Here is a 26,219-nt window from a genome sequence, read left to right on the forward strand (position 1 = left end):
AAGGCATGTATTATTCTTTTCGGAGATTTGAATAACAGAAAGTCTTACTTTCAAATATATTGCTGATAATCCCAGAGTCTACTAAATGTTCTGCGGATGCTGTTTATGGCATTATGTTCCTTTCAGAATAGGGCTGATAATTAGTAAACTGAAATTTGATTAATGTTGGATTAGGATGTTCTGATGTCTCGCTGCAATGTGTTATTTCAGTCTGTGGGCACTGGAAGATCTTTTCCTTAGGAAACTTGTTCCTTCCCCTTTCCAGAAAGTGAAGAGAAATTAAAAACCCTGATTAAAAAAAAACCCCAGAATTCAGTTTTTTAAGTTTGTAACATAGGATTCAGTGTTTCCTCACTCTTTCTGGTTTGTTTTCTTATTTTGAAGCCAGAACCAATGACTTAACTATCTAAGAGAGAACAAAATGGAAATAAAAGGCTTCCTCCAAAAATGCCCTTCCTGGTTATGGCAGGATAACCTGCATGGATAAATGCTCAGACAGTCTCAGCTCTCAGTAGGCCCAGGCACAGAATTTTGAGAATATGAATATCTTCTCCAAAAACAAAGGATCTGTCTGATGTAAATATCATAGCCTGTGAAAATGACCATAGATGATATCTGAAGGAAAGATTTAAAACGAATGCAACTTTTTGCTTTTTAAAGTTAAGGGTGAGGATCCTTTCTTTCACTTTCGTTAGGATTCTAAAGAGGCCTGTACTGGCCGGAATTTCTTCCCTGCTCCACGGCCAGGAGATTCCACATTTCCTCCTTGCCTGCGTTTTTAAATTCATGATCTTGTTTTCTTACTGCTGAAGACGGGAGAATCCGGAATAATGGCTCCCCTTGAAGCTGTGCCATTTCCAAAGTAACCATCTGAATGCTAAAGAAATATTGTCATTTATGGAATGACCTTTTGCTCTCTGAATATTCAAACACGAATAAATGTTAAATGCCTAGAAATCCTAGCAGCATCAAGAAAAAAGGTAAGTAGGGTCAGCAAATTCCCTCTGGCATGCTTTTGACATGATGACCACTTCCACTTTTCTCCCAGCAATATGTATTTGGGAACAACAGCGGAATTTGTGTCATCATGACCAAATGATTACGGTGCAAACCCGAGATTCTTCTGGGGCCCAGCAGGCTTCCCGTCCCTATGGAAACGAAGCCTCAGATATTGTCCTCTACTCAGCTGGAGGACGGAGCCAGGGAGGCTTTTGTGCTTGGTGAGATTTCTTCCCCAACCTTCCCCAATCAGACCTCAGTGCTTCCTCCCAACTCAGTTCTAATTGAGATGCAAATTAATCTCTCTGGCTGATTACACTTCCCTTAAAGCTACTGACAAATGCAGCTGTAACCAGAGTTTGCGGACTTTCCAACAAGTGACTTCAGCTGTCAGTATTTGCATGCCCAGCCAAGGCCCAGCCTGCTCCAGGTCTCCGACATGTGGAGAGCTTCCCTTAGGCATTGCAGGCGTTTTATTTACGTGTATAAAATTTACATACAATTAAGAATTTTGAAAAACCCCTACCACTACGTTCCTAGGATTTAGAACATTATTTAAGGCCTTTCCAGATCCTACTTTCTTACCCTGAACTCCTCGCCTTCCTGGGGGCCATGGCTCTAATAGCAACATTAGGTTTCCTTCCCACTTTCTACTGGTCTGTAAGTTTTCTGACTTTAACACTGTTTGAATTCAATCTCTCTTTCAAAAATTAAGTAAATTTATTGCTCCAAGGAAATGGGATTATTGAAGAGCCTTCACTTACTTGTCATAGTTCTCAATCATATTCCATTAATTCCAAAATCAAATATAAAGTCACCATTCTAATCATCAGGATTTTCACATAAAGATCCTTCAATGACTTTTTGGGGTGGTGATAGGATTGTTATTTAGAATGCAATAGAAAAGTATATGCATAAAATATATATAGTATAGTGTTAAAGAGCCAGCAGTAAACTAACCTTCAAAAATGGAATTAAAAGGACTTAGAAAATATATTTATATATACATACATACATATTCTATTTGTAGAGCTATATTTATGGGTGATTAAGACTTTCAATTTTGAAAAATGCAATTTTATAAAATATGTTTTGCTTTTATCTTCTAATTGTTTTTCAAAAACAATTTTTTAACCAAATTATCTCTCCCTCCCTTTCTCTGTCCTTACACACACACACACACACACACACACACACACACTCATAATGTAATAGCAGGTCTATGTGAGAGGGATATCAACAGAACGGAACCAATGTCCTGGTTGGGCAACTCACAGTATACTGGAGAAGAGGACAGAGGAAGGCCGGTCTGGCAAGGAGAATTTAGAAGGCTGCAGGAGGGTGAGCGGTCTGTGTCACAGGCGAGACCAAAGGGGAGCCTGTGGTTGGGGGCAGCAGAGTGGCCAAGAGGGAAATTACGAGGGGGTCACCATACCACAGGCCCACAGTGGGGAGGAGCACACCCCTGTAAAGGACTGGTGATGAGAGGGATGACCACCTACTGCAGATGGGAGAGTCGGGAGACAGGAGGAAAGCTGGGATGGTTACTGATACTCCCTCAAGCATGTTGTCGGCCTGCTTTCTGCACAGATTGCTAGACTTCAATGACTTTTCCTGAGGGAAGAGCAGCCCCCAGCCTTTAATACCTCAATGGTAAAAAGTGAATACTTCCTGAGACCTAACTCCACAGCTGGGTGGTTCTAGTTTTCACTAGAGGTTTAAAGCTCCACTATTTGCAGGGGTCAGGCTGGTGATGTGATGATAACCGTGGTGATACTCACTGGGCTCCCACCTGGCCAGGCACTGTTTTACCAGCTTGGCCCACTAGCCCTCACCAACCTTCAGAGGGAGGCCAACTGCGGGGTTGGGGGCATGATGGTGGCACCTGATGCCAGCCTCAACACTGGGAGGCGTGGAGGGGCGGGCTCTGGGCTGTGGGGAGCAGGAGAGCACACAGCCTGTAAGGAGGCCAATTGCTGTCAGCAGGAAAGAAGGCCCCGGCAGGTCAAGGTTTTGATTCTTTGAAAAGTAAGAATCCATATTTTAAAAATACAAAATCTCCCAATTTTTAAGGTGACTGATAAACTCAATTTTTTTGAGTAAGGTTGGAGGCCAACCACAGTTCAAACAAAGCCCATCTGGGGGCTGAATTCGGCCTGCAGGTTTTGTAGGCTCTGGATTTTGAATGTTTGCTTTGACACTGAGCTAACAGCTGCTTCCTGGTTTCCTCTGGTCATTGGTCATATTCTAGAGCCTCGCCTCCTCTTTAAAAGCCCCCTGGGCTCCTGAAACAACTCCTCCCCCAGGCCTGAGGTGCAATGATCACAATTTCTGTGGGCTTGCTCCAGGTCGGCCGAGGTCTCTTTTACCGCGTGGCCCCCAAGTGGCCACACCACATCTTCACAATGTGACCCGAAGTGCCGGGAGCCGGTCCATCCTTGCTGTTTCAAAGGACCTGGCATATATATGGCATACTATTCTTAATATGTTTGCTCACCTTCTTGGCACTGTGTGTTTTAACAAAGGTCTCTTCTCTGAGAAAGGTTGTTTCCTCAGGTAGGGATTTTCCCCTGAAGTTAGGGAGGGAATAAAACCCCTCAACTAAGTGCCAGGCGGGTAATTAATCACTTTAACTATGAACAATCATGCTTAAGCTACATAATCTTTACTCCCTGGAATGGAGATAAGAAACGCCCTAACCTTTGTAATAGAGATTGATAGGATTGAATCAACTGGTATAAATACAGATGTAGCAAGACAGCAAGACACAGAACTTAGAAGACAGAACTTAGAAGACAGAACCTACACACAGAACCTAGACACAGAACCTACACAGAACCTAGAGACAGAAGAACTTCGCTGGAGAGAATCTGGCAAAAGATCCTGGACAGAAACTGGCCACAGAACCTAGACACAGAACCTAGCGAGAGAACCTGGCTGAAGAACCTAGAGACAGAGCCTGGCTACAGAACCTGGATAGAACATGGCAGGAGAACCTGACTAGAACCTGGTGACTGAACCTGGCTAGAGAACCTGGACAGAACCTGGCTGGAGAACCTAGCGAGGGAACATGGCTACAGAACTTGGTTGGAGATCCTAGACAGAACTTGGCTGGAGAACCTAGCAAGAGAACATGGACACAGAACCTGGCTGGAGATCCAAACCAGAACTTCACTGGAGATCCAGACCAGAACTTGGCTGGAGATCCTGGCTAGAGATCCTGGCTAGGCTGCTGATCAACTGAACGCTGTCTCCGTGTCATTCCTTCTTCGCCGACTCCATCTACACCTTTGGGAACCCCTGGACCTGCTGGGGTTGGACCCCGGCACCGAAGCCTTTGCTGCTGCGAACCAGACCTCATAGTCCTCGTGCTGTGGTCCAGGCAATGCAGGGCACTCGGCTACCACGTCACCCTCTTCTCTCATCTTAACTCTGTGCTCAGCCAAACTCCTTCAGCCTTTTCCACCGTGGCTGTTAAATACACATCACCCTCATCCTGTACTCACAGCTGGTTACCCAAGCCCAGGTCATGGAAAGCAGCCTACCTCCTAATCCAGCCGTGGGCAAACTACGGCCCGCAGCCGGATCCAGCCCGTTTGAAATGAATAAAACTAAAAAAAAAAAAAAAAAAGACCGTACCCTTTTATGTAATGATGTTTACTTTGAATTTATATTAGTTCACACAAACACTCCATCCATGCTTTTGTTCCGGCCCTCCGGTCCAGTTTAAGAACCCATTGTGGCCCTCGAGTCAAAAAGTTTGCCCACCCCTGTGACCTAATCTCACTTTGGGGGTTTGGGTGTGGCAGGCTCATCTGCTGTGACGGTTCTGATTTCTGCTTTTGCCTGAATAAAATTAGTTAAGGCATTCTAGATCTTCGTGAAAGTTGCTGATAATAAATTTGTTGGATGGAAGAGGGGTTGAGCTGAGCTATGGTACATACACTACTAGAGACACAAGGGACCCAGTCAATGGGTGATCCATGAATTAACGCATTTTGGCCACTGTGAAGTCACCAGCTCCCATGGGCCCACATTTCTCTGTCCTATCTGCCAGATGATTATGACACTTTATCTTGTGTTTTACTGAAATTAAGATTTATATTTTTAAGTTTTCTCTAATCTCTGAGAATGAGCGTGTTTGGGATATTTTATTTGTGAACTAATTCTTTTCTGAAGGATCACATGCCATTTAACAACCTAGTCTAACAATTTTACAAGGAATCCATGCAACATTCCCAAACTCACCCTTTAATCCTTTGAAACGAGGAAATTTTCCTGTTTTCAATACTAGGTGCAGACTTTTAAGACGTGAGTTCTAAAAAAAAAGTTCTTGTGATTCTGAGACTATTATAAAACAGTTCTAAAACCAGACATATGTGGCCTTAAAGGCTGGGCCTTACTTGCAGGGGCAATTCTTTTTTATTCTTAACCCTTTTCGGTCCAACCTAAGGCTGACTCAACAGACCAGTCGCTAGGAGCAGGTCCAATGTCGAGCAATAAGAACATTAAAAAGTTCAACATTCAATCCCGTCAATTAATTTGGACCAGGCTGTTTGAATTCCAAAAATAACATTGGACTGCAAAGGATTAATGTGTTCTCAGTGATTGGAGTTTTTCTTCCTACACTAAGACACTTGCTGCCCCTTCTCATGTGAAGAAGGCAGAGGACAACTTGGATTGGGCTAAGAATGATGACCTCTGTCAGCACAGGGCGGAGCTCCTTTCTTAACCCTGGTTTGAATACGAAGGCATCAGTCCACTCTATGCAACCACACTGGCTGCTCTTATATGCCTCCCTTCTTCTTTCTCAGAGAAATAGTCTTAATTTTCCCTCATTTCTTATTCCCTTTACAACCTCAACCCATGCATGGGGATATGCCATTTTTACCTCTGAACTCCACTTTTTGAAATGTGCTTCCCCATGACTGGGCACAGGTCTACTTGAGTTTTTCTCCCGTTCTTACACAATCTCAAGCACAAACTCATTATTTTCTGCAACATCCACAGTCACAAATCCAGTCTATTAAGTCGCTAAGGAATGTATCCAAAATAGTGGTTCCCCTCATTTGCTTCCTGTGTCTTCTGAGTGATGAGACTGCTTGCCAGACAAGAACTTCTCAAATGCTGATGCCCTAGCAGAACATACCTTGGATCTAATATGGAGCAGTGTAAATCTCTATTACACTATACTTTGCCTTTGGGCCTATGTACTAGTAGAAATGTGGGTTAGAGAAGCTTGTGCAGGCCTCCTGTGTGGATATCACTCCACTCTAGGTGCCGGTCTTCAGCCCAGCCCTCTCCTGTGCATTTTCCATTCTTAGGCACTACAATCCTTTCTTTCTTTTTGGTGTTGCTATTATCTGAACTGTGTTTGCCTCTTTCCTTGAAGTAATTCAGTTCTAAGTCCTATTACACCCAATGCTCTATCAGAGGTCCTCAAACTTTTTAAACAGGGGGCCAGTTCACTGTCCCTCAGACATTCCACACATGCTCACTGCGGGCCCGGGACGAGTCGGCTGCTAAGCAGGACAGGCAGCGGCGGCAAAAACACCCGGCGGGCCGGATAAATGTTTTCGGCGGGCCGCATGTGGCCTGCGGGCCATAGTTTGAGGACCTAGGTAAAGAGTCTAGGTAAAGACTTGAGGCTGCTAGAAGAGGCCATGGGTCTGACCTCCCCTCCCCCCCTCCCCCAAACCTATGTCTTGCTTGACTCTGCTGAAGGTAAAGCTTCATTTCCTCCTTGCTTTTCTGAGAAGCTATTTCTCCTTTTCCTCCACCTTCTCTCTCTTCACCACCCCCTCCCAAACCTACTCTTCCAGTGTGATGCTACACAAAGTCCTTGATCCTCTTCTCATCATCACCCTCTGCCCCGCAGCAAATCTAGCTGGTCCACACTGAGTTAGTCTACCTGCTTTATGTAGGCATCCAATCCATCTCCCTGCCACTGCCCGAGAAAGGCCCTCACTTACTCTTTGAACTCCTTCCAGTGCCCCTGCAGTGCCTTCGTCCTGTCCATCGTGTGTGTGTGTGTGTGTGTGTGTGTGTGTGTGTGTGTGTGTGTCTTCCACACTCTGCTGTATGAAGCATCTATGCCTAATGCCTAGAACATGGAAGGGACATAGGAAATGTTAGCAAAGGCATAACTGGTTCTGCATGGCAAAATACACCACTGAGTACCACTTGCCTCATTTTCATACACCTCTCTTAAGTATATGAAGACAAATGGAGGAAATTAAAGTTTTTCTCAGAAAGAAGAACAAAGATCCCACTGGAGATAAAAGAAACAGGAGAGAAGGGCCATTTTTGAAGGTGTATACAGTGAAACAAAACTTACCAATATTAAGAAGTCATGAGTATAAGAGAAAAGTTCTGGTATTATCAAATATATCTACTAATTGCAAAGGAAACTAAATGTGAATGTGAAAGAATGAGGTACAAAATTACTTTTTCTTAGGCAGCCCCGTTCTCTCAGTCAAATGCTGACATTCCAGAGAGGAGAGATGGCAAGTGCCATTGAGGCTATTGTTCTGTTGAAGTGGACGTTTATTTTAAAAAGCCACCATCTGTCTGATTCAGGGTGAACTCCTCCGAATGGGCACAATGCATATTGTGTGCAATCTTTTTCCTGAAATAAGTTATCTGAGGAGGAGAATGAAAGCTCTGGCTCAAATGCTTTTGGAAACTTTTATCAACTGACCATGGCTTGGTTTTGGAAGCTTTAGTTGGCTTGGGAACTGTAAACATGACATGTGGCAAGCTTCCCATTTACAACACTCTGAGGCACAGGCACGGGCCCTCTGATTGCCCACAAGGGATAGAAAAGCAGATGGCAGGTGAGTTGGCCCTCATCACTCAGAAGAGCAGTGGCCACAGGACGAAGGCTCCACCGGACAGATTGGATTTAGCCCGCCAAGGAAGTTACCAGAAAACCCAGAAGGAACAAAGGGACTAGGCTGAACTGTGACTAAGGCTACTTTCCAACTGTGTTAATATTTTTAGATCATGTAAGTCAATGGTATTTCGCAGTTTCCTATGAGCCTTCACCACACTGTTCTAATTTTTTTATCATTTAGCCAAGGGTACATCAAATAAGAACTCCTTTGATAAAGGTTCTAAGCTGGATTTACTGCTCAAAAAGATCCTAAGATTTACAAAAAACAAAGGCATATCCATCCCAACAATGCTCCCAGTCCTCTGCTTAATAAGAAATGCTGTATTTTCTTGAATATTACTGAACAAAATTGATATGGAACTGCCCACATTTCTACTTCTAGTTAAATGTAAGACTGAATGTCAACCGCCACTATTCAAGGCAGTTAAGCATCATCATTAGCTGGAAACAAACAGCTACTGCAAACTCACACCACTGCCTCTTCACTAACAGGTTCAATGTTTAGCTCTCCATGGTCAGTACAAAGGAGTTACAGAACATCTGAGCTACACAGCATGCCCTTCGCTCATAAAACAGTCATCTGGATGGATACCTAGAAAGCGAATGACATTTTGATGAAATGAGCAGTTTGGCAATGTTCTACTTAACAACTGCAATCTAAATATCAGAAACAAAACGAGAACACAGCAGTGTCCATATAAATGGCCTGTGTTGACAAAGAAATGCCCCTTTCTTTGCCGATACCCACTCCTATACCTAATTCTAGGGAAACTGTAATAGTAACTCTTTCTCAGATTTTTGCTCTCTTAAATGAACTGTGTCTTCTAGGGCCATGCACACAAGCTGCTTCATTCCTTAAAGGGTCTTAGTTCATAAATCAATACAGTTTTTCCAAGGGATATACTGTCAGCTTTAGGAAGGAGAATAAAATCTAATAAACTCCAGGTCCAGAGTTCTCCGACTTACACTGGGTGGTGGTGGGTAAGGGGCTGTTCAGAATGGGCTCCAGACAGGGCTTCATGGGCCTGTGACTGAGCAGCTGCTTATGACAAGCCCTGCTTGGTTTAATGTTCTGCTGATGCCACCTGGAAATTCTTAACAATTTCTCCTTTGGTTTTGTGTTCTGCACTTTAAGTCTGATGAGACAATGGAGCATACACATGGGCAGAGGAGACACACATAGTATGTGGTCTGCTGGCTCCTTGCCACTCGCCCTATGAGCACAGGATACCAGTTATGCCTGGAGTTTGGAGTGACCTTGGAATGACCCAAAGAAAGCACCTGGGAAGTGTGGTATGGTCTATGGCTGAGTAAGCAGAGACCTGCCTACACGGAGAGGCCACACTCTCCATCGGAACCAGATCTTGCTTTGAATGCAGAAAAAAAATAAGGGTGTCTTACTTCACATGAATATCCAAGGAACCCTATGTAGCCTTAGTGTGTTACTTCCATGTACAGATGTTCCTCGATTTACAATGGAATTTAAACCCATCGTAAGTTGAAAATGCATTTAATACACCTAGCCCACTGAACATCATCGTTGGGCAAATCATCGGACACAATAAATACAGTGGAGAGCATTGGTTGTTTACCCTCGTGATTATGTGTCTGGCCCCTACACTTCCCCTCTACCTGAGGCCCTGGCTCAGGCAGCCTGGATGCTGTACTCAGAACAGAACTTGCAAGGCAGGCCATGAGATTAAAGGGTTATGGAAGCTCGGCTTCCTCAGGTACCACCCAGAAAACCATCTCTGCTGAAAACATGCTCTTACATGTGTCACAAGCACCCTGATGGACTTGACCATGCAGAAAATCCTAAAAAAAACCCCATAAATTTACCACTTGAAAACACTCTGACCTTGTACTTGCTAAGTGTCCTCTGCCAAAATGCTTCCCTGCTGCCTGGGCACAGCTTCTCTCTCATCCCTCTAACCTCAGTGTACACGTTCTCTCCGATGAGGACTTTCCCCCACATTCACCTTCCTCCCATTTAGCTGTTTTACAGAACTTCATGAGCTTCTTTGTCTTTCCTGTAAAGCACAGGGCAAGAACCTCATCTGCAATGTTCAACAAAATAACCAAGCATGTATTTTATAATGAGAAGTTAGATGGGTGGAGGTGACGTGACAAAAGCCAAAATGGACTTATATCCAAAACGGAATTTTTGTTTGCAAATAATTTTCTTGCCTTGATTCAACATATTTGATGGATGAGTGTCCCACGCATCCTAGTTGACATGCAAACTGACAAACCAATTGCAGAACACGGCTTTCTCATTTCTGCCAAGACCTCTTTTCAATGGCACGTGAAATAAAAACTCCATGCTGTAGGCTGAATCTATACCAGCCACGAGATTAAGTCTAGAGTGCTGTTGAAATCACCGCAAAGAATGCCATCTCCCAAACATGCACCGCCAGCCTGAACAAAGCATCAGGGAGCATGCTGAAGGGAATAATGCTATCCTGGCCCCTGGGGAGGGACCAGATGGGACCTAATAGCTCTTTTCTACTTCTAATTTCTATGATAATTCCAAGTTGCCACATGGCATATGTATTTTTTTTTAATCTAAAAACAGAATATCAGTCAATGAAGTGACCAGGGTTTTAAAGTAAGGTATTTTTCATAAATTGTATCTATTCACACATGGTATTTCTCACTCACCCCTCACCTCCAACCTCCAGTGACATATCACTTATGGTTAGGTTGGGAGAAGTAGAGAGAACCAGGTCAAATGCAATATGTTTATAATCATTATCAATACCAGTTAGAAACAAAGGTTTATTAGGAGATTAGATGCCTTTTAAAACAATTTTATGACGTCACCTTAATTTCTTTTTCTTATAATCAGAGATCATGCCTGGATTTTAAAGCGGTAGCATGCCAATTAACGTTTGATAAAAATTACAAAAGTGAAATTTCTTCTGTTTTTAGAGAAGATCAAGAATTAGAGAAGTGACGGTAATGATTTGGGAAAATTACAAAAGAATTTCTAGCCATTCCTACTGATGAGTTCAAATGCACCTTGCTTAAGGACACCTTTTCCTGTCCTCCCAACCGGATGCGACTTCTCTTGCCTCTGACCTCCTCCTCGACTGCTGTTTGTACTCTCTGGTGGCACTTGCCACACTCTTTGATTTATTAGAGTCATTTCATTTGCTGTTGGTTTCTGGTAGGCCTTCTGAGTGACCTCACAACGGACTGCAACAAATGGGGGTGGATGCAGGAGGAGATTGAACTTGAGGAAACACCCGAGAACATATATATGGACATCTCTTTAGTCACAGCTTCTCAGTGCAAACTTATGTGACTAAATTATGAAAAAAAAAACAAACCTCTAAGTTTAATGCAACATGGAATTGTTATAGTTAATAAAAATTAACAAATGATATTATGTTATTGCAACAAAAATTGAAAACCGTTTTCCCTCTTCAGCCCAGTTGTTAATACTTACCTCTGATGAAAAACTGCCAGGATTCTGGGTTCTGGGGTAGTTAATAAGTTGCATATTTAAAGCAAAAAGATACAAGCTCTGGTAGAGTGGGATGAGGCACTTCACGGCCCTGCTGGCATTGATGCACGTGGCACATATGAGGCTTGGCAGTAGCTTCCCACTCACTATGGCTCCATCAAACAGAGGCCCAAAAAATGGAACCTGTGGATTCAAAACAGAAAAACACTTAATTTTCAACAAACCAGTTAAAGTCAAACCAAAGATATGAGAACCACCAATGGGTGTCTCAGACCTGCCATGACCATGGGCTGTTGCCCACAGAATAAATGCTGACCTTAACGGGACACAGGTTGAGGGCTTTCGAATCAAGCGAAAAAGGATTGCTCCACAATGCTCCTCTACTATAGCCTCTTTAACTTTAGCAAAGCTTCTAATGTCAAATTGTTACCAGGTTATTCTTTCGTTTCCTACTGTCATTTACAGAAAGGCATTATTCCTTTTAAGTGCCTACATCCTGTGGATTGTGCACAATAAGCAGCCTTGTCTCACTGCATACCTCTAGCTTTGCATCCTTCTGAAGCCAATTTTGGAACTGGAAAAATTTCTGCATGGATCTTGATTTATATTAACTATTAATAGAGATGATGATTATTCCTGTTAGCATCTACTTATAGTCCTCGTGCTGCTTGAACCTTCTTTCTCTCTGCTTCCAATATTTGCATTATTCTCATTTCCCTCTTTTTCTTTTTTAACAGAGGCTCAGCTTTCCTTCACTGGACCCACTTCTATATATAGGCAACCCATGAAGTTTTGGTGTCCGCCTTTTTTGGATTTTTTTTTTCTCTCTCTCTCACTTCTTTTTTTCCATCAGAATTTCATAAACTGGACTCCATTCACTAATGCAGAGATTGTCAGCTTCATGAGGTCAAGGATTGGGTCTGTCTTGTAACTCTTATATTTATTCACCCTCACATTTGCTCATTCATTCACTCAAAACCTTTTATTATGTGACAGACACTATTCTACTCACTAGGAACACAGCAATGAATAAAAAACAAAATCCAGATTTCACTGGGCTTAGAATTTATTGGAGGTTTCAGAGAATATACAGCACAAATACATAAAATATATGAAGTACAGGTGCTAAGGTGAAAAATAAAGCAGGGAAGAGCAATAGGCCTCTTTTTGAGGGGGGAAGTTCTCCACATGGCCAGGGAGAGCTTTAAGCATAAGATGATATTTCAGTAAAGACCTGACAGAAGTGAGGAAATGATCTCCAAGCTATGATGTCATCTGATAGAAAAGCATTCCTGGCAGAGGAAGAGCAAATACAATGGCCCTGTGGTGGGAGTGGAATTAGTATGGCTAAGCAATAGGGGAGAAGCCACAGGGCTGCAACTGCGTGAGCAAGAAAAAGAACAGAAGGAGATAAAGTTGGACAGGTAGTAATAGGGTCCTTGTAGGAAGTTTGAAGTATTCTAGATTTCTTTTTTTTTTAATTAAATCTTTATTGTTCAGATTATTACATTTGTTCCTCTTTTTTCCCCTCATAACTCCCCTCCTCCCAGTTCCCGCCCCACCCTCCGCCCTCACTCCCCACCCACTGTCCTCATCCATAGGTGCACGATTTTTGTCCAGTCTCTTCCCGAATCACCCACACCCCTTTCCCCCCCAAGAATAGTCAGTCCATTCCCTTTCTATGTCTCTGATTCTATTATGATCACCAGATTATTTATTCACTTGATTCTTAGATTCACTTGTTGATAGATGCATTTGTTGTTCATAATTTGTATCTTTACCTTTTTCTTCTTCTTCCTCTTCTTAAAGGATACCTTTCAGCATTTCATATAATCCTGGTTTGGTGGTGATGAACTCCTTTAGCTTTTCCTTATCTGTGAAGCTCTTTATCTGACCTTCAATTCTGAATGATAGCTTTGCTGGGTAAAGTAATCTTGGTTGTAGGTTCTTGGTATTCATCACTTTGAATATTTCTTGCCATTCCCTTCTGGCCTGCAAAGTTTCTGTTGAGAAATCAGCTGACAGTCGTATGGGTATGCCCTTGTAGGTAACTGAGTTTCTTTCTCTTGCTGCTTTTAAGATTCTCTCTCTCTTTTTTTTTTTAATTAAATCTTTATTGTTCAGATTATTACATTTGTTCCTCTTTTTTCCCCCCCATAACTCCCCTCCTCCCAGTTCCCGCCCCACCCTCCGCCCTCACTCCCCACCCACTGTCCTCATCCATAGGTGCACGATTTTTGTCCAGTCTCTTCCCCCATCTCTCACACCCCTTTCCCCCCCAAGAATAGTCAGTCCATTCCCTTTCTATGTCCCTGATTCTATTATAATCACCAGTTCATTCTGTTCATCAGATTATTTATTCACTTGATTCTTAGATTCACTTGTTGATAGATGCATATTTGTTGTTCATAATTTGTATCTTTACCTTTTTCTTCCTCTTCCTCTTCTTAAAGGATACTTTTCAGCATTTCATATAATCCTGGTTTGGTGGTGATGAACTCCTTTAGCTTTTCCTTATCTGTGAAGCTCTTTATCTGACCTTCAGTTCTGAATGATAGCTTTGCTGGATAAAGTAATCTTGGTTGTAGGTTCTTGGTATTCATCACTTTGAATATTTCTTGCCACTCCCTTCTGGCCTGCAAAGTTTCTGTTGAGAAATCAGCTGACAGTCATATGGGTATTCCCTTGTAGGTAACTGAGTTTCTTTCTCTTGCTGTTTTTAAGATTCTCTCTTTATCTTTTGCTCTTGGCATTTTAATTATGATGTGTCTTGGTGTGGTCCTCTTTGGATTCCTTTTGTTTGGGGTTCTCCTCGCTTCTTGGACCTGTAAGTCCATTTCTTTCACCAGGTGGGGGAAGTTTTCTGTCATTATTTCTTCAAATAGGTTTTCAATATCTTGCTCTCTCTCATCTTCTGGCACCCCTATAATTCTGATGTTGGTACACTTGAAGCTGTCCCAGAGGCTCCTTACACTATCCTCGCATTTTTGGATTCTTTTTTCATTTTGCTTTTCCGGTTGGGTGTTTTTTGCTTCCTCGCATTTCAAATCATTGCCTTGATTCTTGCGCTCCTCTGGTCTGCTGTTGGGAGTCTGTATAATATTCGTTATTTCAGTCCGTGTATGCTTAATTTCTAGTTGGTTCCCCAATATAGCATCGAGGGTCTCATTAGTTTTCTTGAAGATCTCATTTAGTTTATCGGCGGCTTCTAAACAGTTCTTGAGAGACCTTAAAAGTGTGGTTCTGAACTCTATATCTTCCATTGACAATTTTGTCCTGTTTCTTTGTCTCCGCATTTTGTTATGCTTCCTTGGTGCACCCCCTAGTGGTCTTAGTGCGCAGTCTTGTAGTTAAACCTTGATTGTTGTAGCTAATACCAGGGAGGGTTTGACCTCCAGGCCAAGTGGCTATCAAGATTCTCTCTTTGTCTTTTGCTCTTGGCATTTTAATTATGATGTGTCTTGGTGTGGTCCTCTTTGGATTCCTTTTGTTTGGGGTTCTCTGCGCTTCCTGGACCTGTAAGTCTATTTCTTTCACCAGGTGGGGGAAGTTTTCTGTCATTATTTCTTCAAATAGGTTTTCAATATCTTGCTCTCTCATCTTCTGGCACCCCTATAATTCTGATGTTGGTACGCTTGAAGCTGTCCCAGAGGCTCCTTACACTATCTTCGTATTTTCGGATTCTTTTTTCATTTTGCTTTTCTGGTTGGGTGATTTTTGCTTCTTCCCATTTCAAATCTTTGCCTTGATTCTTGCGCTCCTCTGGTCTGCTGTTGGGAGTCTGTATAGTATTCGTTATTTCAGTCCGTGTATGCTTAATTTCTTGTTGGTTCTTTATCATAACATCGAGGGTCTCATTAGTTTTCTTGAGGATCTCACTACATTTATCGGTGGCTTCTAGACAGTTCTTAAGAGACCTTAAAAGTGTGGTTCTGAACTCAGTCTCCTCCATTGACAGTTTTGTCCTGTTTTTTTGTCTCCACATTTTTTATGCTTTCTTGGTACACCCCCTAGTGGTCTTTGTGCGCAGTCTTGTTGCAGTTAAGCCTTGATTGTTGTCGGCAATACCGGGGGTGATTTGACCTCCAGGCTAACTGGCTATGAGGGTCTGCTGTGTCTGCAGTGGGAGAGCTTCTGTGCTGGATCTCTAGGGCGGTGCTAATCTAGCATTTGCCTGGGGCTATCCGGCAAATGGCTCTGCGCAGGGCTTGGGTGGGGCGGGTCCCCGGGGATCTACAGGGCGGGCCGGAGCGAGTAGTTATGGCTGCTCTCAGTTCCGTCCCTAGGGGCTCTGCCTCACAGAGTCCCAGCAACCGCTGCAAACCTCGGAGAGAAAGCTGCCTTCGAGTTCCGACCGAAGCCAGACAGTCCCGCTTCTCCCGTTTGAGTCTGGGTCCCTAGAGATTCGCCCGGATCTGGAGCTCAGAGTTTGAAACTCCCTCCTGATTGAAAACAGCAACCGTGCCCTCCGCCTCCAACCCGCTCCGCGTGCACTCTGCACCTTAGTATTTCACTTCAGCACTGCGCCTCCTCTGAGTCTGGGTATGATATTCTCTTTCCTCCTAGTTGTAGAATTTCCACTCAGCCAGCCTTCCTGTGGTACTGGATGATGTCCGTTCCGTCTTTTAGTTGTTTTTTGAAGTGGTTGTTCGAGGCAGCAATCTCCGGCGTTAACCTATGCCGCCATCTTGGTTTCTCTCCTCAAGAGAAATCCTAAGTATTCTAGATTTCTGCTCTGAGTAAGAAGACAGCTGTGGGAGTTATGATCTAACCTACATTTTAAAGGTACTGTCTGGCTGTTATTTTGGGAAAGTTATGGACATCAGTTAGGAAGTTACTGAATAATTCATACAAGAGATGATGATGGCTTGGAACAGAATGGTAGCAGGAGAAATGGGAAGAGGTGGTTGGTTTTTGTATATAGTTTGAAGGTAGAGCTGACAGGATTCTCTGAGGATTATTAATGAAGTGGAAGAGAAAAGAAAAATAAAAGGAGTCAAGGATGATGCCATGGTTGTGTAGTCTGGCACTTGGAAGGTAGGAGCCACCTTTTCCTGAAATGGAGAAGACTGAGTGTGTGTGTGTGTATGTGTGTGTGTGTGTGTGTGTGTGTGTGTGTCGGGGGGGGGGTTTCATTAGCTCAATTTTACACATGCTAAGTTTGAGATGCCTATTAGATGCCAGTGGTAATGTATGAAGGCAGCAGAATATATATATCAGGCTAGACGTCAAGGGAGTGGCTCAGGGTAGAGAATTTACAGAGTTATTAATTTATAGATGGGGCTGACAGTCACAAGATTGGATAATTAGATGAGCAAGAAAAGAGGTTCAAGGACTATATTTTGTGGCCCTCCAATGTTTGGAGGTTGGAGGCATGAGGAAGAATTTGCAAAGAAGATTAAAAAGGAGTGGCTAGAGATGGAGAAGCAAAACCTCCAATAAGTAGCACCGTACCTGGCATATGGTTAGAATGCAAATACCTGTTGGATAAGTAAATTAATGAACATGTAAAATAATTTAGATTAATGAATGAATATGGGTTTCCAGCCTAGGTGTTCTGACTTGTGTCAAGGACAATCTGTAGAATACCTTTTCTATTACTGGTCTCAGGGGAGGGTCTTAAGATCCAATGGTGAAAGGTTGTATTTGCCCATAGGAACTTACATAAGACAACTATGGACTACATCTCGCAACAAAGATGTAAAAAACCTTTACAAATTGTTAGCAAATCAAATGCAGCAATATACAAAAAAGATATCCTGACCAAGTGGTATTTTCCATTAAAAAAAAGCAAAGTTGATTTAACATTCATAAATCCATCAATGCAATTTACTACATTAACAGAATAAAGAAGATAAACTACATGATATAAAGAAAGCATGGGTAAAAATTCACGATATAAAAAATTTTCCAGCAATCTAGGAATAGATTTGATAAAGTTTTAAAGGAAAAAAGTATTATATTATAATTAATGGTCAAATATTAAATGTTTTCAGCCTGAGATTTGAAAAGTCTCACTTCTTCTATTCAACATTTTGAAGATCCCTGTTATTATAATAAAGAAAAATAAGAAAAAGAAAAAAGGAACTTAAAGATTAAAAAGAAGTAGTTATTTTTATTCACAGATAATATAATAGTGCACACAAGAAATCCAAAGTTAACTAGAACTAATAAGTAAATTTTGAAAGATCACAGGATATAATATTTCCTTGAAATCAATACCTTTGAACGTTAGCAACTAACAACTGGAAAAATAACACTTAAAAATGCTGTTTGTGATAGCATCAAAAGCATCGAATACTTAGAACTAAATGTGACAAAAGCTCTGGAAGACATCTATAGTTACAATGAAAGACAACTTGAATAAGTGGAAAGATGTACAATGTTCACGGATTGGAAGTTTCCATACTGTTAAGATATCAGGTCTTCTGAAATTGAGTTATAGATTCTGCACAAACCAAATAAAAATTCTAGTAAGCTCTTTTTATAGATATGGACAAGCTTGTTCTAAATTTATATGGAAATAAAAAGACATAAATTAGTCAAGACAATTATAAGAACTATGTTACTTGACATAGTGCCCTGGCATGAAGCAGCCTCAATAGATATATGCTGCCTGAATGACTGAATGAAGGCCTCCAGCTCCCCAGGCTCTGAGGGCTAGACAGTAACCAAATCTGTTGTTTCTCTTCACATTCCTAGAATAAGATCTGTTGTGACCGTCTGTCTTTTCCTTCATGGAGATGGCTGAAAGGTCAGAGAGAAAGAGTGACAGGCGTGGCCCTTGTGTCCTGAGCAGGCGTCTGTAGCAACATCTCTTCCTTTGTTTGGTGGATGTGAGAAAAGGGCTCCACAGTTAAAACACAGAGATGTAAAAACGGCAAAGATTGGGCAAAGCTATTTTGAGATTAGTACCTACAGTACAGAGGAAGCAGTCAGATCTGAGGAAACTCAAATGGGAACAAAGAAGGATGGGATTTAGTTCTACTATTGATGGCAACTGAGTGTTTCCTCCTTAAACGCAGTACTGGGAGAGTGGGCATCTTAATTCCAAAGGAGAAAAATCAAGGAACGAGTCCTCATCTTCTAAAATCACTCACTGTTGCCTAGTTCCAGTAACAGTGACAACAAAGAAATAAGAAAATAAGAAAGAATAATTTTTTCCTTCTCTCTTTAGCAACACCACACTAAAAAAAAAAAAGAGTTTATTTAAAATATAGTCCTAGAAAAAAATAAGTGCACTTCCTCCTATGACGTCCAGTAAAAGCTGCCCAAAGGTGAACCTGTGTGACAGGATTCATGCAGAAAACAAAACAATAAAACCAACAACAAACAACAAACTAATGAATTTCAGATATAGCACAGAAAATACATCTGTAAGGATAAATTCTCTATTCTGGGGGCAAATTCTTAGAAGAGATATGTACTCTATAGTTTAGAAAAGCAGACATCAAAAAGATGAAAGCAAATAGGAAGGCAATTCTATGAATAAAGTTGTTTCAAGAGAAATGGTTTATTTATTTTTTGTTTTATTATTATTTTTTTAATCCTCACTCAAGGATATTTTTCCATTGGTTTTTAGAGAGAGTGGAAGAAAGAAGGACGGAGAGAAATACCAATGTGAGAGAAACACATCAATTGGTTGGCTCCTGCATGTGCCCTGACCAGGGCCCAGGCTGGGGAGGAATCTGTAACTGAGGTACATGCCATTGACTGGAATCAAACCCAGGACGCTTTGGTCTGCAGGCCGACGCTCTATCTAGCCATTGAGCCAAACGGCTAGGGTGAGTAGAGATGGTTTAAAAGAGTTGTGAGGCTCTTTTGAAAACAGTTGTATGATCACAAAAATGTGGAAGAATATGAATGGGCATCATCATGAGAAATAGCAGTAATAAGATTAACATTCATTGAGAACAAAGTCACATTTTGTAGCTCAGAGGTAGACGGTGAGAGCTGTCTTGCTTTCTGACAGGAAGCAGGATCTACCATTTGCCACTCGGTGTACATTCACACCCTGCCTCTGGCTGGCCACAGGAAGGAGGAGAAGGCAAAGGAGAATAAGATGTATATATCACAGACCAACTAAAAAAGGGGAAAACAATGTCAACTCTTGAGGAAGATCAACTGAGCAGTGATTCTCAATGGCCAAATTGTTATGAAAGCTAAAGCAGGAGGTAAGAGTTAATCATAGGCTATAGATTTTTACCATCTGTACTGAAGCTCATCTTATATATAAATGCTCTTTATTATTTTCTGGCAACTGCTTGTGGGTGAATCAGATAATCTTTCAAAAGCTGGACAAAAGGAACATAAATCCCTTGTATCCAGAGACTTGCTCTAATTAGGAGTGGCAACAAATTAGAGAATAAATTTGATTTTGATGTAACATCTGCGAATGACAGCTGCCTTTTCACCAAATTCTCAATGACATTCCTTTACTAAAAATAATAACAATAATAATAAATTACCAAAACAGAACAAACTGCAGTAATTCATTTAATAATGTATTTTAGTACATTCTGGTTATTTTCAGTTATCTTTTCAAAATAAATGATTCTTTACATATTCAAAAGTTAACTCACTTTCCCCAAGAATTTCCCAGAGTATTTTAAAGTGTATGACTTATTCTCAAAAAGGTTATTTTATTGGGGTTGAGATAAATATTTAAGAAAACTGCACATTTGAAACAAAAAGAAATTTATACAACCTTGGTATAGTCCAAGCATGTCAAACTTGCGGCCCACAACGAATATTTTTGCAGCCCAGCCAATATAATGGTATGTAAGAAACCGTTTAATAAAAATTCCATAACTTGATTTTTACAATATCCTGTTATACATAATTATAACGAACTACAATGTTCGCTAATGACTGATTACTATAATCGTGTTGCATTCATTTCCCTTACGTGCCTTGCATGCAGGCGCACCCTTTCTCTCCACTAATACTAGCAGCGAATATTTTAGCAGCCTATTGCCACTGACTTGTTTGGTGTGAGGAACAGGAAATATTTTGCTTTCGGAGAACAAGAAAACTAGATTTATTTGCGTTATGCTTATTAATTTGTGCATTTATTCAGTGTCTGGTAAGCTAATGTTCAAGAAAAAAATATTAATTTTACTAAAATGTTCTATTATTTTATGTTAACGGTTACTCATTTACTTCAGCCCTTTGTATTCTGCATGTCTCTACTGAAATAAACCTATGTTTCTATGAAAATTGAAGCTTTTGTTTTTTTGTGGCCCACATAAACTTAAACCTTGTTTATTTGACCCATGTTAGCCTTTGAGTTTGACATGCTTGTTGTAGTCAAACACACTCCCTATATAATGAAGCCACACTAGTCAAAGATTTTCTTTCAAACACAAGTACCAACACTGGCTCCTCTTGGCCTCACAGGTGCAAAAGGTCTAGTGACTTCTGGTGCATTAATTCATCTTACCCAGCATTTCTGGGCACTTGTTCCAGGTGAACGCCCTGGGCTAGCTGTCTTCCTGAAGAGGGACATATACACACACTCACTCGAGTCTGCAAGCAGCCTGGCGGGTTGGGACAACTTAGGAAAAGATGGGCATTTAGGAATGAGAGCATCCAGCCTTGAAGGGGCACTTAGGACCCTGAAAGGGCTGTAAAGAGAATTTGGAACCCAACCTGAATGTGACAGGAAGCTGAGGTCCAAAGAAATTGAGAGGTCTGCCCCAGATGCCCACCCACTTGTGGCAGCATTGGAGCTGGTACTTTGGGATACCATCTCCTAAAGTTTAAAATGATTACTCTTTCCTGCCTGTACTTCTGAGAAATGATTCCATCACCCTCCCTATTTCTCCCATGCCCATATCTACCAGGGCTGAGTAAAGTAGCATGTGGGGAACATGCTACTTAGTTTTTCAATTACAACACGGACACTCTGGTTGAGGTGATCAAGAGAATCCTTCACAAGCTTCCTCTTTTTTCAGCTGCTCCTGGGCTAGGCTGCCTCAGCATGCCACCCTTTGGTCAGACAGTCACCAGACAGACACTAATGTGCTTGGAGATAAACATGCCCAAAGCACTAAAACTTACTTTCACAAATTCATAAAAATAAGTGTTCTGAACATCAATATTACTGACACTTACTGGAAGAAGGAAAGCAATACGGGTACTGACTGCAATGTGGAAGCTTTATGAATCACCTTTCTGCAGAACAAATTGGACATTTTAACAAGCCCTTTAAATCACTCATATGCAAGTCTTCCCCGACTGCCGACTTCGTAATGAAAGTAGAAAAAAACAGAAGTCTGACAATAGCACATTTCTTTTCTGTAAACAAAGACTACTGTGTCGATATTTGTGAAGATGGACTTACTCTGAAAGTAATTTCAGTGAAATGACGCTGCTAAGCACACTGATTTTTATTTATTTCTTCTTTAAAAACTTTAATAAAAAGCTCAAGAAGTGAGCAGGTCCTTTTATGCGTAAGGGTTTTATATGCTCAGTGTAAGCACACCCATACTTCTTCAGCATACCATTTCAAAAATGCTGTGTAAGAGGTGGTGGATTCTGCCAGACACATAATTTGTATATTTAAGGGAAGTGTATGGAATGAAAAAGCAAAATATGTTAAATTTCAAAGGACTTGAAAGCAATGCTGTCTGTGAGCTTGTATTACAAATAGCCCTACATTATTACATACACTATTAATGAGGCCGAATGAATGAGGGTACAATTTTGAATATGCATGACTCTGTCCAATGAGCAGGACTTTTGTGTACTGATGAGATTTCTTTTCCTCCTAAAAAAGGATTAAAATTATTTTTAGAGAGAAGTATGGCTTCCCAGAGACCAGTCAAATAAAGGTACTTAGACCACTGAGTCACACTATATTCAGATGAAATATACAGGTGCTGAAAGACTCTACCTAGAATTTTTGAAATTTGTACATATCCCATCCTCCCAAAAGGAATATTCCTCAACTTTCAGCAGCTGCATCAGTACAATTTCTAAGCAAAAGTAATGATTTTTGGTGGAGATCCCTAAATGTTGGCAAGGTTAAATAAATAAACCTTCTGAACACAAAGCCTTCACTTTCATAGTAAGGAGCACAAGTTAAAAGACTAGGGAATGGGTAAATTATTGCACCAAATGGCTGAGAATTAATCTCTGCTGACTAGCTGTAATCTAACGAGACGTCTGTGTCCCAGGGAGCCCGCAGCATGTCCCTGGCGGTATGTGCAGTGTGTCGAGTCTGCGTGGCACCCTTTGTCCTCGCTCACAGGCGGCCTTTCCCCCCATTGTCCATAATATCCTCATGCATCTGGGACGCGTGGAATGCATTCACACTAACAGACTGACCATTGTTTTCTCCCAGAAGCTTTGTTGAGCAAAGACTGCATCACGGTTACTGATAATTATATTGCTTAATTAATCAAGACAAAAAAAATTTGCAAATCATTGCCTGGTTGCCAAGCAGGGAGATAAAAAATGACAATAATACAAGCTGAAGCAATATAACAAAAGTAACAGCTATCTGATCAGAAATTCTTATATAATGAAGCTATTAATGCTAAATCGGTTAATGTTAACATTGCTCCAGGTGTCTCTACTTAGATGCAAACAAAAAGGCTAACATTATGGATATAAAAGGCCAAATGTTGCCATGGATTCTGTAACCTGATAGAGAGGACAGCCTTTTCATTTGATTAGGGAATGCAATTTAAATACCAGGGACTGAAGCCAAACAAACAGACTTTCCCTCCACAAGCCTCTTGCATTCACCCTGGGGTCAGTGGTTGGTGAACAAAAGGTCAGCCACACTTGCCCTGGAAATGTCTGGATTAATTTTATTACATTGTAATGGTTTGTACTTTAAATGTAGGGATAACACTAAATTTCCAGTTGGTCATTATTCTCTTCTTCCCTTTAGGCCTTTTGAATTGAAATATTAAGAATGTGATTTGCTCAATTCATCTTGCCAGAATTCATGACCAAATTTTAAAACTTAAATACATTAAAAATTTTAAAAAGGTATGTTACTTGTTTTCATGCATTATAAGTGTAATATATTTCATGTTCTTTATATATTATAGAAATAAAGGCAACATTTTTAAAACATTAAGTGATATTTTAGAGGGCCATGTTGAAAATGAACTAATATAACCAATTAATCCATACTAAATATTAAAGAAACACATTTTCCAGTTTTGAAAGTTACTGGATAATAAATTTATTGATTGTCTAATACTAAAATTTTTAGTTTAATTCTTAAAGTTGAAGTACTCTTTATGGATAAACATAAATGTTACTAGCACTAAGAGCATTTTCTTATAAAAAAAAAAAAGAGAAAACTTCACATATGCAGAAACCTGAATCAAAGATAATACAAATATTTAATATGAAAAACTTTTGGCATCTTCGCTCCCTGAATAGAAAAGAAAGCTCCCTTTATGTCAGGCTTCTCACCAGCCAGAGGGGGACTTTTCTGAATCCGTGACCCATCCTGTACCTAGTCTGAGAAATAATTCTGTTAAGCTTAGGGATTATTATTTATTCTATTTTCATATAACAAAAATAGTAACAGCAATAATAATAATAACAACAATAACTAACACTAATAGTTAAAAGTTAAATAGCTTTTACTCTGGGCCAGGCACTGTTTGAAGCACCTTTCATTTTTTAGCTCACTTAATTATCCCGACTTTAACAGTTTAGATTAGGTTATATACCCCAGTAAATCTCAGTTACCTACTATTTTAAAGCTTAAAAACACTGAGTATTTAGAATGGTAACTTTAGCTCCTTTAGAAGAATAATTTAGAATGTAATTTAAGATTATTTTTTTTAATATCAAGCTTAAGTACAAGTCATTTTCTTGAGGAGTGACTTAATACACTAAATGTTTAATTAATACACTTAAAAAACCCTTCTATGAATAATTCCAAAACAAATACAAGTCCCTATATGAAGCACTGCTGAAGTACCACTAAAGACATGGCAAGGATCAAAACTGCATCCATGCCCTAGCCGGTCTGGCTCACTGGATAGAGCGTTGGCCTGGGGACTGAAGGGTCCCGGGTTCGATTCCAGTCAAGGGCATGTACCTTGGTTGTAGGCACATCCCCAATAGGGGGTGTGCAGGAGGCAGCTGATCGATGCTTCTCTCTCATCAATGTTTCTAACTCTCTATCCCTCTCCCTTTCTCTCTGTAAAAAAATCAATAAAATATATATTATAAAAAAAAAACCTGCAGCCAATTTAGTACATTGCACACAATCATTGGATGGTTCCAGCCTTTCCCATGATCAGTACCATATGGCATGGCTGAATGATTCTGTGGCAGGTGTTTCAATGGCTAAAAGTCATCACCTGGGCCATGCTACAGAAGGCCAGCCTCTTCCTGGACATACCCATAATCCTTTAGGATTGACCCCCCCCCCCCCCCCCATTAGCAACAGTTAGCCAGGCTTGGCAAGCAGTGCTCATCTATTAGGCGAGGGTGAATTCTACAACCATAGCCATCCACAAAGGCTAGATGTGATATGGGGTTTGTTCAATTCTTATTATTATTCAATATGCCCCAAATTTAAAAGTATACTTTTTTTAAATTACAAAATTTGAAACATTTTTAAAATCATACATTTAAAACATTTAAAAAAATCAGGCTAAGTAAATAATATATGGAATTCTGTGCTCATGATGAAAGATTCTTTGAAAATCCCAATTCTTACTTGATTCCTATAGCATCTATAATTCAGATACGTGTAAGCCATTTAACACTTTGGAAAAAAGTACCCTTTAACATATCTGTATCATTGTTTTTTAATAACAGTGAATCATATGGCAAACGTATGAGTCAGTTAATACAGTCAGTCAATAATGTGAAAATGTACCTCTGGTTTCTTCGTTATCGTGATAAAGAACATGTGATTCTTTATTGGGTAAATAATGATTGAAACGTCTCCAAAGGCGGTTGGGATAATGCCCCTGCGGTAGTCCCTGGAGTGTTCAGACCAGACGATGTGGACCTCGTCATTCCCCAAGTGACGAAGCTGCAATGGAAAATTGGCTCTTTATTAATCAGAGTAATACAAGCAGTTTATGAGGGGTCGTGGCTTACAAATTGAATTATAACACTCAGATGCAAAAATATTTTACTACCAAAAATGGCTGCAACACCAATGTCCTCTATGAGGATTTGGAAGAGCACCAGGGCATGAAAACACAGCTCACCTATGAGACATATTGGTACTAAAATGATGCTCACATGCAAACATTATGGCTGGATGGGGAAAAGAGCTTTTCAAGGATTTTTAAAAATTAAATTTTACTCCTGCATCAAAGCCTCATGCTTTATATTGCTGAGCATGTCTATAACTAATTAACAACATGAGTCTTTTACTCCACATTATGATAGAGCTTTATAAGAATTTAATGGTTATTAAGAAAGAAATCTATAATAATAAAAGTGTAATATGCTAATTAGATCAGACGTCCTTACGGACGAAGCCAGGGCTGTGAGGGAAGCCCAGGTGTCTGCCGGCAGCTGGAGGGAAGCCAGCCCAGGTCCCAGGTGCCAGAGGGAAGCCAGTGCCGGCAGCTGGGGGAAGGAAGGCCTACTCTTGCACCAGTTTCATGTATCGGGCCTCTAATATGAATATAAGAGAACATAAGCCATTATAACACAATTGTTACCAAATACATAAAAACTAGACTTGTGATAAACCTTTAAGAAGTATGTATAGTGGGGAGGTGAGGCAGGGTTAAGAGATCAACCAAAGGACTTGTATGCATGCACATGAGCATAACCAATGGACATGGACACTGGGATGATGGAAGCTTGTCCTGAGGAGGGGGGGAGTGGGAGGGAGGGGGTCAATCAGGG

The 26,219-nt window shown here is 40.8% G+C and overlaps 1 protein-coding gene across 12 annotated transcripts in view; it reads right to left on the reverse strand.

Moving 5' to 3' along the window:
• RALGAPA2 (Ral GTPase activating protein catalytic subunit alpha 2) overlaps positions 1-26,219 on the reverse strand; it is a 304,655-nt gene that overhangs the window by 71,617 nt on the left and 206,819 nt on the right. For 9 of the 12 annotated variants that reach the window (XM_036321186.1, XM_036321185.1, XM_036321180.1 and 6 more), the window contains 2 exons: positions 25,228-25,386; positions 11,419-11,546 (listed from right to left, as the gene is read on the reverse strand). In XM_036321186.1, coding sequence (XP_036177079.1) covers positions 11,419-11,546; positions 25,228-25,386 — 287 coding nt within the window. Of the gene's footprint in view, positions 1-10,658; positions 11,202-11,230; positions 11,547-25,227; positions 25,387-26,219 lie in introns of those variants that run through there. The other 3 variants (XM_036321183.1, XM_036321184.1, XM_036321181.1) reach the window with 3 other exon arrangements.

The sequence above is a fragment of the Myotis myotis genome, unplaced genomic scaffold (assembly GCF_014108235.1).
Source record: "Myotis myotis isolate mMyoMyo1 unplaced genomic scaffold, mMyoMyo1.p scaffold_m19_p_9, whole genome shotgun sequence".
In the NCBI taxonomy this organism is placed as follows: Eukaryota; Metazoa; Chordata; class Mammalia; order Chiroptera; family Vespertilionidae; genus Myotis; species Myotis myotis.